The following is an 18,071-nucleotide window of genomic DNA, read 5'->3' on the forward strand; positions in this document are numbered from 1 at the left end:
AGGGACATCTAAAAGTTCTTGGTTTTCTCTCACTCTATCTTCTGCTGGGCACTGATGCCATGGCCTCTGTAGAATCTTGGTCAATCTTGTGGGAGTCCGCAAGGGATAATGGGAACATTCTGGGCTGATTTTCCAGGCGCTGATCCATCTCCTATTCTAAAGAGAGAAGACCAGGTACCCACACACCTCACCTGGATGGAACTGTGTCAATAACACACAACTTTCTCAGATCAGAGCTGCGTGTAGTTGTGAATGGGTGGGTTAACAAAATGGTGGGAGTGGAAAGTTGCTGGTCGGTGACATGGAGAATTCTAAATAATCCAAGCGAAGCGACGGAATAGGGGGTCAAATATTCTTCAGGAAAATTCACAAAGCATTTCAAATCTTTGCCAAGTGTGCAGATGGAAAGGTGAAAGAAAAGGCAAGGTTCAGGAATAAGTTAAAATGCCAGCATGACCTGCACTGTGTGGCTGTGGAAATAGAAGTGTGCTGTATGAGGTAACTCTTCGAAAGATAGAACTGTTTATCACTCTCCACCATTTCCAAAGGTTTCTATTGCAGCAGGTTAAAAGGGAGGCATGCTTGAGGCTACAGCTGGCTGCCATTGTTGTTTGCAGGGTGGGGATGGTAGGGTAATGGTAATGTCACTGGACTAGTATTCCAAAGACCCTAGACTAATGCTTTGGGTCCATAGGTTCAAATCCCACAATGGTCTCTGATGGAATTTAAATTCAATTAATTAAACAAAATCTGGAATTGAAAAGCTACTCTCAGTAATGGTGACCATGAGATTGTCACCGATTGTCATAAAATCTAATTTGGTTTCCAAGATGGTGACCATATAGCACTTTTCCGAGGTAAACATTGGATGGGATTTTCCAACTGCGCTTGCCCAGGAGCGGAAAATCCCGCCCGAGATCAATGGACCTTTGCATGGTCAGTGTCCCGCCAACCATGGGAAAATTCCCATTGAGTCTGAGACAGGAGGTCTGTTAGGAGCAGTTGTTGCCATCTTACTGTTTTTAAAATCTAGTTATCTATTTTCTTTCTGAAGAGAAAGAAGATGAGCAGGAGGAGTCGGAGTATTGTGTGACGATAAACACATCTCAGAAGTTGACTGATCTATACATACAGCAAGAGTGTCTTGGTGTGTAAGTGTCAACACCTTCAATACATGCATAACTTGCCTTTTGTTTTTAATGTGGCACTAAGATCTGGTGACGTTTTAATGCTGAACTCCTTATACACCATAAACTCGTGTGTCTTTGGACTTGGGACCAAGACATTCCTGGATTTTGGAATTTTCATTGGAATACCTAACCACAATTGTATGAAAACACTAGATGCAAACATTTACCTGAAAAACAAAGCATTGAGAATATAAAGCAGTAAGAAAACTGCTTTATTTTATTGTTTTATTTATAGAAGTTCTGTATCTTTGGTGTTTCCACACTGCTTCTAAGTGTCGTAAACTGTTGAGACACTCGAACCACACACACATCTTTCACTGAAGCAAACATACTTAGTTTCTTCATGATTTCCACCTTTTCCGTTGTTGTGAGTGTAACATGCTTATTTTTTGCTGCACTTTTCTTAGATGCCAGGGTTTAAAATAACCAAACAACACTCTGGGAATGTTTGGGTCTGTGCAAAAGCACTGCGGCAAGTGAGAAGATGGGGGAGGGTTGGGGGAAAGAGGCACACACAGGGACACAGAGAGGGAGCGAGATGGAGAAATAGACTGATAAAGGGAAAGTTTATTTATTAGTGTCACAAGTAGGCTTACATTAACACTGCATTGAAATTATTGTGAAAATCCCTAGTCGCCACACCCTGTTCAGGTACACTGAGGGAGAATTTAACACGGCCAATGCACCTAAACAGCATGTCTTTCGGACTGTGGGAGGAAACCGGAGCACCTGTAGGGAAACGCACGCAGCCACAGGGAGAACGTGCAGACTCTGCACAGACAGTGACCCAAGCCGGGAATCGAACCCAGGACCCTGGCGCTGCGAGGCAGCAGTGCTAAGTACTGTACCACTGTGCTGAGGCTGATAGAGACAAAGTGGAGAGAGAGAGAGTGCTGTGTATCATAAAATCATAGAATCCTTACAGTGCAGAAGGAGGCCATTCAGCCCATCGAGTCTGCACCGACCATAATCCCACCCAGGCCCTATCCCCATGCATTTACCCTAACTAGACCCCCTCACACTAAGGGGCAATTTAGCATGGCCAATCCACCTAATCCGCACTCACGGGTTAGACTCACGGTGTGCTCCCCTGCACAGTCACCGCATCAGATGAACCTTTCTGACTTGTTGCAGTGTCTGAACAGTTTGAGTGGTGAGTCACTGGGTCCACTAAATATATTGCTGGACAAATGTTTCCAGATTTTGGATTTCCAGACTGGAGAGGTTATGGAGCAGTTATGTGAACCTGCTGATCGTTTTTATGAGTTGAATACATTAACATGAATACAACAAAATAGAAGTGACGTTAATTTCCTCCAAATATTATAACTTATATTGTTCATTTTACAAGTGCCTCATTTGTTGATGTAGGTGTTGTGTGTTGTGAGTGAGCTGTCATGATGACTATGGCATGCTGGTTTGGATGGCATAGGAACGCAGAACCCAGTCTGCTCCTCCCTTAATGATCATTGCTGATCTGATTGTGGCTTCCACTCCGCTTTCCTGTCTGTGCCCTTTGACTCCTTGTCAATCAATAATCTAGCTCAGTCTTAAAAACATTCAATGACCCTGCCTCCGCTGTTCTCTGAGGAAGAGAATTCCACAGACTGAGGACTGTCATAGAAAAATTTCTCCTGATTTCTGTCTTAAAGGAAACCCCTTCTTTTCAAATGGTGTCCCTTATTCCTGGCCCCTCTCACATTGACTTATTGGAAGAAAGCATTAGCTTGCATTGATATAGCACCTTTCACAATCACGGAATGTCCCAAAGGACTTTCCAACCAATGCAGTATATTTTTGAAGTGTTGTAATATTGGAAACATGGAAGCCAGTTTGTGCACAGCAAGATCCCACAAGCAGCAAAACAATGATGACCAGATAATCTTAGAAACTCTACAGCACAGAAAGAGGCCATTTGGCCCATCGAGTCTGCACCGACCACAATCCCACCCAGACCCTACCCCCATATCCACCCACTAATCCCTCTAACCTACGCATCCCAGGACACTAAGGGCACTTTTAGCATGGCCAATCAACCTAACCCGCACATCTTTGGACTGTGGGAGGAGACTGGAGCACCCGGAGGAAACTCACGCTGACACGAAGAGAATGTGCAAACTCCACACAGACAGTGACCCGAGCCGGGAATCGAACCCAGGTCCCTGAAGCTGTGAAGCAGCAGTGCTAACCACTGTGCTACCGTGCCGCCCCTTTTAATATTCGTTGATGGATAAATGCTGCCCAGGGCACTCAGGAAAGGTTCTCATTCTTCTTCAGAGTTGTGTCATGGGATCTTTGATGTCCATCTGAAAGGGCAAACGGGGTCTCGGCTTAACATCTCCAATAGTACAGCATTCCCTTAGTGCTGCTCTGCAATTCCAGCTTAGGTTCTGTGCTGAAATCTCCGGAGTGGGATTCAATCCACAAAGTCTGACTTTATAGTGCTACCACTGAGCCACCGTGCGAGAGTGTCCACGTGTGTGAAGAGGAAATGCAGAATGATGTAGTCAAATGCCATGGTCCAGCTATCAGCATTGACAATGTGACACTGGAGATTGTCGGTAGCCTCACATCTCTAGGCTCCACAATCACCAGCAATCTGTCATTTGATGCTGAAATCAACTCGTGCATCACAAAAGCTGCAGTTGTTCTGTCCAAGCTGAGTAAGAGAGTGTGGAACATCAGCAACCTGACAGAGAACACTGAACTATGAGTCTACCAAGTCTACACCCTCAGTGTACTCCTGGCTAGGCAGGAGAAAAGACTGAACGGTTTTCACCTTCGCTGTCTCCGTCTCCTTCGTATCTCTTGGCCAGGTCACCAACTCGGAGGTCCTGGAGCTTGACAATTCTATCAGCATATACTCGTTGCAAAGCAGCGACATCCACACTCTCTTGACCATGTTCGTTGGATGGATGATGATCGTATATCCAAAGAACTTTATACAGTGAACGGACCATGGATCATGACCTCATGTGCATCCACACCTCCGCTACAAGGACAATTGTAAATGAGATATGGTGGACATAGATACTGGCAGCTGCTGATAACCTCTGGAATTGACTGTTTGGAAGGGGAAGAGTTGAGCAGAAACATAAAACCCAACTGGCTGAGGCGAGAAAACAGAGACCAGTGAATCATGTAACTTGCCAGCCCGCCCTCCTGCCATGCGGAGTTGGCCCCTTGGCATGGGAGTTGACCTCCTCACACCAGGTGATGCTTAACACAATCTACACCACAATGGTCAATTCTATCATCCTATGAGGTGGAAGGCTGCCTCCGTTTCATTATAAGGGTTAATAATTTCCATTCACCACCAAAGCTATGGGCCAAGTGCTGGGAAATGGGATTAGGTGGGAGCCCAGGTGTTTCTCGCGTGTCATTGCAAACTCGATGGGCCAAAGGGCCTCTCCTGCACTGTAGGATTCTATCTGCCATTTTGGATTTATTACTGTCATACCTTATGTCTGCAAAGTTTATTTGGAGATGACACTTTGTCAAAAACGCAACATGGAATATTGACGACATCCTTGGGGTTACCATTGACCAGAAACTCAACTGGACTCACCACATAAACACAGTGACTGTGTGAACAGGTCAGAGGCTAGGAATACTCCAGCATGTAACTCACCTCCTGACTCCCCAAAGTCTGTCCACCGTCTACAAAGCACAAATCAGGAGTGTGATGGAATACCCTCCACTTGCCTGGATGAGTGCAGCTCCAACAACACTCAAGAAGCTTGATACTATCCAGCCCGCTTGATTGGCGCCACATCCACTTCCTCCACCACCGACGCTCAGTAGCAGCAGTGTGTAACATCTAAAGATGCACTGCAGAAATTCACCAAAGATCCTTAGACAGCACCGTCCAAACCCACGACCACTTCTATCTAGAAGGACAAGGGAAGCAGATACATGGGAACACCACCACCTGCAAGTTCCCCTCCAAGCCACTCGCCTTCCTGACTTGGAAATATATCGCTGTTCCATCGCAGTCCATAGGTCAAAATCGTGGAATTCCCTCCCTAATGGCATTGTGCGTCAACCCACAGTATGTGGACTGCAGCGTTTTAAGAAGGCAGCTCATCACCTCAAGGGCAACTAGGGATGGGCAATAAAGTCTGGCCAGCCAGCGACGCCCATGTCTCATGGTTGAATAAAAAAATCTTCACAAATGGAGTCCAGAGAATCGGGTGACGTCTTATGTGGTTTTGGTACAAACAGCAACAAACATGCCTGAAATCTGAGTCATTTAAATGTAAATGTCCTTCCCAGGTGCTGACTGACCAGCCTCTCACTATTTCAATGGAAGGAGTTTAAAATGGCGATGACTGTTGGGCCCATGAAGATGGAATTTTACATAGTTATTCTGGAGGATAATTGTAGCTGGGATGTCGATGGGGTTTCAAACATTCTCCCATTACATGCAAAGTGAAACATATTGAAACTGTCATCACACGATTGACTGGAGAGAGAGCAAATGCCTTCAATAACCTACAAGTCTGAGTAATGACGGCTAGAGGGAAACCATCTCTTAGCCAAGACAAGGTACGGACCCTGCTTTAACCATTTCACCATAGTAAGATGTCTTGCAACACCAGGTTAAAGTCCAACAGGTTTATTTGGAATCACCTGTTGGACTTTAACCTGGAGTTGTGAGACTTCTCACTGTGCCCACCCCAGTCCAACACCGACATCTCTGTATCATTTCACCACAGGCTAAGAGGGGCTTATTTGTATTATCTACAACTGCTTATCACAATTACATTGGGAACAGCCAGAAACTTCCATGGTCTTCAGTGAACCACGAGAGAATCCTTCAAGCCTGGAGCATTTCAACCACCATCTTGAGACCTGTTTCTTCCTTACTTTCTTAATCCAAGTGCCTGTTACATCTTTAGAAATCATCTTTCTGTGTGTTTGTGTGTGTGTGTACGTGCGTGTGTGTGTGTGTACGTGCGTGTGTGTGTGCGCGCACACGTGTGTGCCCAAATGTAGTGTGTCTGAAGAGTATTGTGATCATATTTTGGGGGTTGGTTTGAGAAATAACCATTTATCCTTGATAAAATTACAAGAGAGCCTGTGCATGTCTGTCCTTTGAAGTCACAGCGCTTGGGGGTTGAATACACCCTGTCACTAAAACACATCTTGTTGTCAGCCAAGGGGGGAGATTATCACACATTGCTTGCCATCCGTGACAGATTGCCTTTTTTATCTGAATATCCGGACTGGGCAGTCCAATTCCTGGTAAATAACAGGAAAGCAAGTGGGAGGAAGGGAACATGCAGAACCCGGTTAATAATGATTAGGGGCACAACAGAGCCGCAGTGTTGTTTGATCCATGTGACCAATTTGGGCTCAGCTGGCTGCTCCAATATTGGCAAAGATGGCAAGCCACAAACATCTACACCCACTGTTGTTGACCTGAACATTTGGGAATAGACAATATCCAAGGTCTGCACAGCCAGTCAGGAACCACAGCTGGAAACACATTATTGAATTGGAGTTCAGACCGACCGCGAAACACCGTGACTCATTTAGTTTAACTGGACTCTAACCAAGCTTTCTTGATTGTTTCCAGAGGGACGTTCGGTCGAGTTTACAAACTGTTGCAAAAATCCAGCGGAAAGATTCGAGCAGGCAAGTTTTACAAAGCCCGATCGAGTAAAGACAAGAAGAGTGCACGAGATGAGATTGAAATCATGAACTGTCTGCACCACCCAAAGCTCGTTCAATGCTTAGATGCTTTTGAAAGTCGGAGTGAGATCGTCATGGTGATGGAATAGTAAGTATGGTGTCACACAGAAGGTGAGAGGGAAGTGCGAGAGAGGCTACCCAAAGAAACTACAAGCAGGAGTAGGCCCTTCGACCCTGCTCCGCCATTCATTTTGAACATGGCTGATCATCAAATTCAATATTCTGATTCCCCTCCCCCCCCATATCAAAGAACAAAGAAAATTACAGCACAGGAACAGTTGAATGGAGCACTTTTTGAAGTGTAATCACTGTTGCAATGTCGGCAACACAGCAGCAAAGTTGTGCACAGCACGCCCCCACACACAGCACTGTGATAGTGGCCAGAAAATCTGTGCTTGTGATGATGAGGTACTGACCAGGGAATCGGGGATGAGTCTCCTCTTCATAATACTGCTGTGGGAGTTTCTGTGTCACCTGGGAGGGCAGATGGGAGCTCATCTCAAATACAGCACCTCTGACAATGCAGCACTCTCTCAGTACTGCAGAGAAGTGTCAACCTTGAGTTTTGTGCTCAAGTCCTGGAATGGAATTTGAAGGACAAGCTTCAGACTCGGGCGACTTTTCTATTGACTGATCCAAGGCTGACATGAGGGGGAAGGAATGCCCACTTAATGCAATCCAGGGCAGATCCTGATTGTACACTGCTGCCAAGTTCAAATGGATTTTATTAGAATCATAGAATCCCTACAGTGCAGAAGGAGGCCATTTGGCCCATTGAGTCTGCACCAACAACAGTTCCACCCAGGCCCTATCCCCGTGACTCCACGTATTTTCCCTGCTAATCTCCCTGACAAGGGGCAATTTAGCAGGACCAATCCACCTAACCTGCACATCCTTGGTCTGTGGGAGGAAACCGGAGCACCCGGAGGAAACTCACGCAGACACTGGGAGAACGTGCAAACTCCACACAGACAGCTACCCGAGACTGGAATCGAACCCAGGTCCCTGGCGCTGTGAGGCAGCAATGCTAACCGCTGTAATTTGCTAGATACAATTCTGAAAGGAAAGTCCAATCTCAAAAAAGCTATTGGGTCGCTGAGGTCTCCTGCCAGTGAGGCATGTTGTTAGGATGTGAATATTTTTGCTCTTTTGGGCAGCACGTCCTATAGTTTTGTGGTTGCTTTGCGCTGACCTGACTGTGATTTTGTGCAGTATCTCAGGAGGCGAGCTCTTTGAACGTATTGTGGATGAGGATTTTGAGCTAACGGAGGCAACCTGTGTCCTGTACGTCCGCCAGATCCTGGCAGGGCTGCAGTTCATGCATCAGCAGAACGTTGTGCACCTGGACCTCAAGCCAGAGAATATCGTGTGTGTCAACAGGAATGGCACACGTATTAAAATCATTGACTTTGGATTAGCCCGGAAACTGGGTGAGTAAAGCAAGAGCTTTTTCACGAAACCGTTTGGTGCTTGGCTTCTTCCCCTGAGGTTGCTGGCTCTTTAGGAATAATTCTCAGATCTCGTGCATCCAGAAACGTGTTGCACGTGTGAGGAGTGTGGGGCAGGTAACCAGGTCATTGCAATCCCAATGCTCCAACCCTAGCTCCTAATTAAGAAGGAACTGCCTCCATTTGGTCCGCATATTGAAACGTTAAAGTCTTTCCATAAGCTGCAATGATGTGATGGTTTTATTGTGATGGTTTTTGAGGCCTGAAATCAATCATTTGAAATTCTGTCATTTCTCAACTCGTGATGTAAAGATGCCGGCGTTGGACTGGGGTAAACACAGTAAGAGTTTTAACAACACCAGGTTAAAGTCCAACAGGTTTATTTGGTAGCAAGTACCATTAGCTTTCGGAGCGCTGCTCCTTTGTCAGATGGAGTGGAAATCTGCTCTCAAACAGGGCACAGAGACACAAAATCAAGTTACAGAATACTGATTAGAATGCGAATCCCTACAACCAACCAGATCTTAAAGATACAGATAATGTGAGTGGAGGGAGCATTAAGCACATGTTAAAGAGATGTGTATTGTCTCCAGACAGGACAGCCAGCAAGTCCAGGAGGCAAGCTGTGGGGGTTATTAATAATGTGACATAAATCCAACATCCCGGTTTAGGCCGTCCTCATGTGTGCGGAACTTGGCTATCAGTTTCTGCTCAGCGACTCTGCACTGTCGTGTGTCATGAAGGCCACCTTGGAGAACGCTTATCCGAAGATCAGAGGCTGAATGCCCGTGACCGCTGAAGTGCTCCCCCACAGGAAGAGAACAGTCTTGCCTGGTGATTGTCGAGCGGTGTTCATTCATCCGTTGTCGTAGCATCTGCATGGTTTCCTCAATGTACCATGCCTCGGGACATCCTTTCCTGCAGCGTATCAGGTAGACAACGTTGGCCGAGTTGCAAGATACTGATAGCACTGATAGCCAAGTTCCGCACACATGAGGACAGCCTAAACCGGGATGTTGGATTTATGTCACATTATCAGTAACCCCCACAGCTTGCCTCCTGGACTTGCTGGCTGTCCTGTCTGGAGACAATACACATCTCTTTAACCTGTGCTTAATGCTCCCTCAACTCACATTATCTGTATCTTTAAGATCTGGTTGGCTGTAGGGATTCGCATTCTAATCAGTATTCTGTAACTTGATTTTGTGTCTCGGTGCCCTGTTTGAGAGTAGATTTCCACTCCATCTGACGAAGGAGCAGCGCTCCGAAAGCTAATGGTATTTGCTACCAAATAAACCTGTTGGACTTTAACCTGGTGTTGTTAAAACTCTTACTGTATTTCTCAACTCATCAGCCTCCAGCAATGGGTTAAAAGGTAAGGTCACCATAGACTCAGATGACCATAGGCTGCTTTCCCCCTCAAGGGGGGACTGGTGGTGATTTAACCTGAGGGTCACCACACCTCAAGCGAGGGGCAAGATTGAGAAGGCAGGGCCTTCATGAATAACCTCAGCCAATACGGGAATTGAACCCGCGCTATTGGTGTCACTCTGCATCACGAACCGGCCGTCCAGCCAACTGAGCTAAACTGACCCAGAATCACATTAACAACAGCGTTGAACTAGTTTACTGAGCACACTGGAAATCAATGGCCTCAACCTTCCATACAAGCAGAGGAGGAGTCCATGCGATTCACATCTGTATCCAGGTGGCACAGTGGTTAGCACTGCTTCCCCACAGCTCCAGAGACCTAAGTTCGATTCCCAGCTTGGGTCACTGTGTGGAGTTTGCACATTCTCCCCGTGTCTGCGTGGGTTTCCTCCGGGTGCTCCGGTTTCCTCCCACAGTCCAAAGATTGTGTGGGTTAGGTGCATTGGCCATGCTAAATTGCCCCTTAGTGTCCCAGGATGCATAGGTTAGAGGGATTAGCGGGGTAAATATGTGGGGTTACGGAAATAGGGCTGAGGTGGGATTGTTGTTGGTGCAGACTCAATGGGCCGAATGGCCTCCTTCTGCACTGTAGGGTTTTTATCCACTTCATTGAAGCAGGGAAAAGATGATTCCCATCCTCTCCTCTTACCTTTTGGGCTGCATTGGTGTTAAAACCTTTCAAAGTCAAACTCAGCACCCGTCTTTTTTAAGTGATTGGAACCTTTTCCTCACTGGGTTTTAGTATAATTTTTATTTTTTACCTAACCTAATGGCATGGGTCAGGGTGCTTTAGGCTGCTTTGGTTACGAGCTCAGTGAGTGACAGAATTCACACCAAGTTAGGATTGGTGAATGGAAGGCAGTCTTTCCTATTTGCTGTTGGGATTCTGTATCAAATAGGTTCGCCCAGTTTCTAATTGGGCGTGAATGGTTGTGACATTGGCGTTCTCAATTAGGTCACAGGATGAGTAATATTGGGACTGAGATGCCATGATGATGTGATGTACCCTTTGAGATGAAGACCTTGGCAGGGTAGAGGGGAGAGCAGGAGAGTTATCCGGGAAGTTCTTGAAGGTGTCACTTGGGTGTTTGGTGGTGGTCTTGTGACCGGCAGAAACTGCATCAGCCAATGAGATTGTATGATAATTTGTGAACCCAACGAATGAATATACCATGTGTATACCATGTGACTGGAGGCTGATCTTGGGGATCAGCCTCCTTTTCTCTTTTTCCCCCTCTTCTGCTGGATGATGTGTTGCCTGTTTTGAAGACGGTTACAGACTGTGTGCCGCTCCTGGGGGGTTTAGCACTATCTTGCCCGGGGGGTTTTAATACTATCTTGTCCAGGGGGTTTAGCACGATCTTGCCTGGGGGGTTTTAGCACCATCCTGCGAGGTCTTGCTGCAGATACCACAGCTGCTGCTGTTTCCTCTGAGTTTTCCTGAATGTTTATGGGCTACCCTGTGAGCATTGGACCCTTTTTTAAATTGATTGGAAGAAGCTTTTGGCCATTCTGATGACATGAACCATTCACCACAGCTGAGTGTTTACATTCCTGCTTTCTCCTTTGTTGGTGTTGTTCTGGACAAGGCTCACTTTTGGGTCATTTTGCCAGTAAATATGCAGGGCCAGGTGTGAAATCGGTTTAAAAACCGATATCATCATAGAATCCCTTCTGTGCAGTAGGAGGCCATTCGGCCCATCAAGTCCACAATCCCACCCAGGCCCTATTACCATAACCCCACATATTTACCCTGCTAATCCCCCTGACACTAGGGGCAATTTAGCATGGCCAATCCACCAAACCCACACATCTTTGGACTGTGGGAGGAAACCGGAGCACCCAAAGAAAACCCACGCAGACACGGGGAGAATGTGCAGACTCCGCAAAGACAGTGACCCGAGGCCGGAATTGAACCCGGGTCCCCAGCACTGTGAGGCAGCAGTGCTAATCACAGTGCCGCCCCGTGATATGTTCTGTCACCCAGACAATGTCACCAAAACTTCACTGTAGCTTCACGCTGGGACAGTGTATTGTCAGCATTGAAACCTCAGACCCATTTTTCATCTACAGCCGTGTAAACAGGCTGGTGTTTTAACATCCAGTGCTTCCTGAAGACAAAATCTCCATGATTTTTGTCTTGCAATTGCGCAGAAGTGATGTAATTGCAACTTGTGCTGAGTCTGACCTTTTGCCCTTAAAACCTGTGCAGCTTCAACACTCATCTCCCTTATTTCCACAGCAAGTTCATCGAGGATCTAAAGACCTTGCGTGTTTGTTGCACCACTGTGCAGTGTGCTAAAAGTTACTGGAACTGATGCAATGTGTTTAATAGTGTGTCAATGATGGTTCCTGCCTTGCCTTGTATGTCCCTGAGCAGAGAAGACTGAGGTGTGATCGTATCATGGTGTTTTAAACTTTCATAAGTTTATTTATTAGTGTCACAAGTAGGCTTACATTAACACTGCAATGAAGTTACTGTGAAAATCCCCTAGCCGCTGCACTCTGGCACCTGTTCAGGTAGACTGAGGGAGAATTTAGCATGGCCAATGCACCTAACCAGCACGTCTTTCAGACTGAGAGGAAACCGGAGCACCCGGAGGAAACCCACGCAGACACGGGGAGAATATGCAGACTCTGCACAGACGGTGACCCAAGCCGGGAATCGAACCTGGGTCCCTGGTGCTGTGAAGCAACCGTGCTAACCATTGTGACACCGTGCTGCCGACAAAGGATTTAATTGGGTCGATTCCTCTGGTGGGGAATAAAGAACAAGGAGACATAAACTTAAAATGAAAGCTAGATCCTTTAGGAGGAAAATCAGGAAGCACTTCTTGCAACATGTAGTGATCGGGACTTGGGGACTCCAAAGGGGGACACTTGGAGCATTTGGGATTGAGGTTATTATTCAGTAAAGTATCAATGGATATAGAACAAAAGGCAGTGGAGATCAGTCAGGATATAAAAATGATTGGGAAACCAGGCTCGAGGGGTGGAATAACTCACTCCTGTTCCTGATCCTATCGGAAAGAATGTAACTTGCTGATACAACACCCCCATTAACAGTTTCACCATCCAATACCATTACAAATGAGCACAGACAGCTTTTATTTTTTTAAATGTATTATTTTCTCAGAGTTCCAAAGCCAATTCACAAAATGGACAAGACAAACCCCTAATGCATCTCCTAGCTCGCTCCAAAAGCCAATTCAAATTCAAATTGAATCCAATCCATGGTCCCCACAAAGAGACATACGAGATCCAAGCTGACAAGAGCAGACACTACGTCTGATACAAAAACAGAAAATACTGAAAAAGCTCAGCCGGTCTGACAGCATCTGTGGCGAGAGAATAGAGTCAAGTCTGGATTATCCTTTGTCAGAGCTAAAGATGAAGAAAATAGGATGAGAATTATACTGTAAGGGTGGGGGGTTGTGTAATTGACCAAGATGTCATTGACAAAAGGACCAAGGGAATGTAAATGGTGATGATAAAAGCCGAGAATGGTGCTAATAGCGTCCATTAAGAGATCAGAATGTGTAAATGGCAGAACAAAGGTCAAGCAGAGTGTCAAATGACAACCTGAGGCATGCAGCAGATGGGAGGTGGGCGGGGTGTGCAGGGAACAAGATGGAAAGTGAGATTTAGAAGTGGACAAATGAAACGATGGAAGGAATTAAAATTTAAAATACGTACTAAGAATATAAAGTGAGTTTTAAAAAAATAAAGTAAGTACAGATGGAGGAGAGTGTTCATGCTCTGAACATGTTCAACTCCATGTTAAGTCCAGAAGGCTGCAAAGTACCTAATCGGAAGATGAGATGCTGTTCCTCCAGTTTACGTTTGCCTTCACTGGAGCATTGCAACAGGGCAAGGACCGACATGTGGACAAGAGAACAGGATGGTTTGTTGAAATGGCAGGTGACAAGACAGGCTAGATCCTGCTTACGGACAGATCGAAGATGTTCTACAAAGCGGTCACCCAGTTTGTCTTTGGTCTCTCCAATGTAGATCGGATCTCGGCCTTGACCCTCTGTTTGATCTTAGCCAGAAGGCCGAGAGCGATAGTGTCGCACAAGGTCAATCTTGAACTACCAATAGTAATTTAGAATCTAGCATTGGTGGTATCTTCTTCCCTCTTTATATATCTGTTGTACCATTTTGATGATAGCATAACCACCAGATCTCCAAGTGCCGGGCACCTCTGCAAACCCCCATGTTATAATTACACAGTTACATTTTTATTGAAAGTAAATCAACTACAAATACTGACCCACTCAAATAAGTGGGAATTCCTTACATAATGGACCCAGTGTCTTCCAGACAAAACTTGGAGATCTTTTACATTTTCAGTTGATAATGAGCCTTGGAGGAGTTAAAGCAAGTTTAAAAGCAAATGAATGAAGCTTTTAATCAGTGACTGTGTTTACAAGTGTGGACACAGCTGGAAACTGATCCATTTTATGGGCACCAATACCCAACTTGTGACAGGGTTCTTAGGACAGGTTCACATCTGGGTGAACCTGTTGTAAACCTCGCCGACGTGATGTTATGTTGGCGAGATATGAAAATTTAGTGAAATGGGGAGATCTGGCAAGGGTAAAAGCAAATTACTGCGGATGCTGGAATCTGAAACCAAAAGAGAAAACGCTGGAAAATCTCAGCAGGTCTGGCAGCATCTGTAAGGAGAGAAAAGAGCTGGTGTTTCGAGTCCAGATGACCCTTTGTCAAAGCTGGTGAGGGGGTGCTTAATAATATTCAAATTTATTTCAATATATTAAGATCAGGTTTTTGCCTATTATGGGCGTGAACCTGAATATGTCGTTGGAGAGGGGCGGCGAATGCGATCTCACCGGTGAGACTCGTGTTTTCCAGGTTTCGCCGGATCTTGAGCCCTCGCCGCTGATCCTGCAGACGGAGAGTGCGGGCTCGAGATCCACCCCCCCCCCCCCCCCCCCCCCCGCCCAGCCCCCTCACTCCCTCGGTCCCCCTGTGAGTTTTAACCAAACTGCTGTTGTGTATCTCCTCATGGCAGCTACTTGAGAGCAGTGTGTATCAGTGTACCTCTACAGCTATGTTAATTACAGCGCAAACAACATAGTGTGAGGACATAAGGAACCTTGCACCCATGGATAGACCCAGGACCAATGTTCAGCCATAAGGGTGGCTCTGGGCCGGATCTTTGCTGGATCAATAGTTTCAATTTCAAATGCTTCATTTGCGGATGAGAACGTCAAAATAAAAATACGGGGCGTTAAGATAACTGGTTCAGATCAGACCCTGTATATCGTAGAGCCCAGAACAAAACCAAGCACATGGCCAACCTATATGATCAACTCAAGTGGACATCAATACTTGAATCGAATCAAAGGCTTTGTTGAATTTACAAAGAGATCTATGTATGCGTGTATAGTATATTATATACAGCCTCAAACACTGTATATAATATATATTTAGAAATTATATATAAATTATATTAAAATATGTAAATGATATATATCATCAGTGTGTGCTTGTGTCTCTGTGTGTGCGTAAGCCGTAGAAATCTACAGCACAGAAAAGGCCCTTTGGCCCATTATGTCTGTGCTGGTCAAAAGCAACACACGTGCCTGTGTGCATGTGTATGTGTGTGTGTGTGTGTGTGTCTGTCTGTCTGTTGTCAAAAACAACATGTGTACGCCTGTGTGTCTGCGTCTCTATGGACGAGTTCAAAGTTCCTGATCTATTGTGCTGACGTTACCAGAAGAAAATTTATCTCTTTTACTTTAATTATACCGAGTCTGTTAATCAGTTGTGCTGAACTTGGCTCACTCAGCTACTTGTGGCTGTCCAGCAGAGGCCCAGAATGTGCAGGGGTGCCACATGCTGGTATTGTACGGTACTGCCGGCTTCTCTGACATTGCCTTTCCTCACCTCTCTCTCTCTGCAGATTGTAATGGATCAGTGAAAGTCATGTTTGGAACACCAGAGTTTGTTGCCCCGGAAGTTATCAATTATGACCCAATAGGATACACCACAGATACTTGGAGCATTGGAGTTATCTGTTACATCCTGTGAGTGAATAAAGTCTTTGCAGAATGAAGATTCAATCCATTTACAAAGCAGTGTCACTATCCATTTACTGTCAGCTGCATTGCATTTTTTGTTTTTTGTCTGTGTTCTCTCCTTATCGTTCTTCTCAAGGCCTCAATCCTTTCTCCTGGATGTTTAAGTGCCATTTGAATGTTCAATCCTTATGGGGAGGGATGTTGGTCCTGGGCTTGGGTCAACTCCTGAGTTCAGATACTCGATTTAAACTCTGTGTAAATGAATGGGTTTTGAGTGGGTTAAAATCAGGCCCTCAGTGTCAGCATTGATGTGGTACCTGGGTGAAATCTCCAGTTCCGATTTTGAGTTTGGGGCTGAGGCGCCTGGCTGCTGTAATCTCGGTGGAGCCCTTGCTCTCCACCTGCCCAGATGTCAGCTGCAGCACACTCAAATTCCTGATTCCGACACCAGTCCCACTCAAGAGACTCGAGCTCACAGTCTAAGCTGGTGCCCCAGTGCAGTACTGCAGAGAGTGCTGCACTGCCAGAGGTACCCGTCTTTCAGATGAGATGTTACAACTGTATTGTCTCTGTTCTTGCAGTTAATTCCATGCCACCCTTGCAAAGAAGAGAAAGGGAGTTTGTCATGATGCCTGAACATGTTTATTCCTCAATCAGCATCACTAAAAGTAAATTAGTCCCCCACACATTGGCCCGGGGGGGTGGGGGGAGGTTGTGGGCAGAGGGAGTTGGTCAGAGTGAGAAATGTGCAGGTTCAGACTAAGATCAGTGAAAAGGAATGGAGAGGCAACACAATCTTTAAACTTTATTTATTAGTGTCACCAGTAGGCTTACATCAACACTGCAATGAAGTTACTGTGAAAATCCCCTAGTTGCCAAACTCCGGCGCCTGTTTGGGTACACTGAGGGAGAATTTGGCATGGCCAGTGCACCTAACAAGCACATCTTTCGAACTGTGGGAGGAAACCCACGCAGTCACAGGGAGAACATGCAGACTCCACACAGACAGTGACCAAAGCCGGGAATTGAACCTGGGTTCCTGGAGCTGTGAGGCAGCAGTGCTTACCACTGCATGATAGATTCTGCCCAGTATGGCATTCCTGCTTGTGGGAGCTTGCCTATTTGTTCATGGGATTGGGCATCGTTGGCAAAGCCAACATTTATTGCCCATCCCTAATTGTTCTTGAGAAAGTGCTGGTGAACTTCTCTCAGTCTGTGTGGTGAGGGTGCTGGCACAATGCTGTCAGGTGGCGTGTCTTGACTTTGACCCAGTAATAATGAAGGAATATATTTCCAAGATGGAATGGGGTAGAACTTTGGGCGAGGGTGGGGTGGCAGAAAAAAACAACTTGCATTTATCTAGTGCTTTCACAACCAGCTGATTGTCTCAAAGCCTGCTTCATCAATAAAGTACTTATTGTGAAGTAAAGTCTATTTATTAGTCACAAGTCAGCTTATGTTAACACTGCAATAAAGTTACTGTGAAAATTCCCTAGTGTCATCATTATGGAATGTAGGAAATGTGGCAGCCAATTGTGCACAGCAAGATCCCACAAACAGCAATGTGATAATGACCAGACAATCAGCTTTTGTGATGTTGATTGGCCGGATAACTCGCTCTGCTTGTCTTTGAATTAGTGTTGCAGGATCTTTTACATTTACCAACAGGCAGTGGGAGCCTAGATCTCTGATCTGGAAGCCTGAACCTCTAACACTGCAGCACTCCCCTCAGTATTGTGCTCGAGTGTCAGCCTTGGTTTTCTTTCCTGGAGTGGTATTTGAACCGGGAACAAGTGCTGGTGGCGTTCCCGTGTGCCTGCTGTCCTTGTTTCTCCAGGTGTTGGAGGTCTGGGGTTTGGGAGGGGCTGTTGAAATAAACCTTGCCGGACATCCTGCTGATGATGCAGCCACTGAGTGTCAGCGCTGGAGTGGGGGGGGCGGGGGGGGGGGTGAATGGTTAAGGTGATGGATGGGGCTCATGCAGGCCCCAATGTCCTGGATAGTGTTGAGCTTCTTTGAGTGCTTGAGCTACACTCTCTCCAGGCAAGGGCAAGAGTATTCCACCACACTCCTGACTTGTGTCTTGAAGATGGTAGACAGGGTTTGTGGAGTCAGGAGGTGAGTTTCTCAACATAGAATTCCTAGCCTCGGACCTGCTCTTGCAGCCACAGTATTCACATGGCTGGTCCAGTTCAGTTTCTGATCAGTGATTTTTTTTTCCTACATTGCACTAGCAACCACACATCACAAGTACTTCA

General features: G+C 46.0%; 1 protein-coding gene across 1 annotated transcript in view; it reads left to right on the top strand.

Moving 5' to 3' along the window:
• The window catches only part of LOC144500602 (myosin light chain kinase, smooth muscle-like), an 86,062-nt gene that overhangs the window by 54,589 nt on the left and 13,402 nt on the right, over nucleotides 1-18,071 (top strand). The window contains exons 9-12 of the mRNA XM_078223783.1: nucleotides 1,055-1,151; nucleotides 6,772-6,975; nucleotides 8,100-8,317; nucleotides 15,696-15,819. Of these exons, the coding sequence (XP_078079909.1) occupies nucleotides 1,055-1,151; nucleotides 6,772-6,975; nucleotides 8,100-8,317; nucleotides 15,696-15,819 (643 nt within the window). The remainder of the gene's footprint in view (nucleotides 1-1,054; nucleotides 1,152-6,771; nucleotides 6,976-8,099; nucleotides 8,318-15,695; nucleotides 15,820-18,071) is intronic.

The sequence above is a fragment of the Mustelus asterias genome, chromosome 11 (assembly GCF_964213995.1).
Source record: "Mustelus asterias chromosome 11, sMusAst1.hap1.1, whole genome shotgun sequence".
NCBI classification, from domain to species: Eukaryota; Metazoa; Chordata; class Chondrichthyes; order Carcharhiniformes; family Triakidae; genus Mustelus; species Mustelus asterias.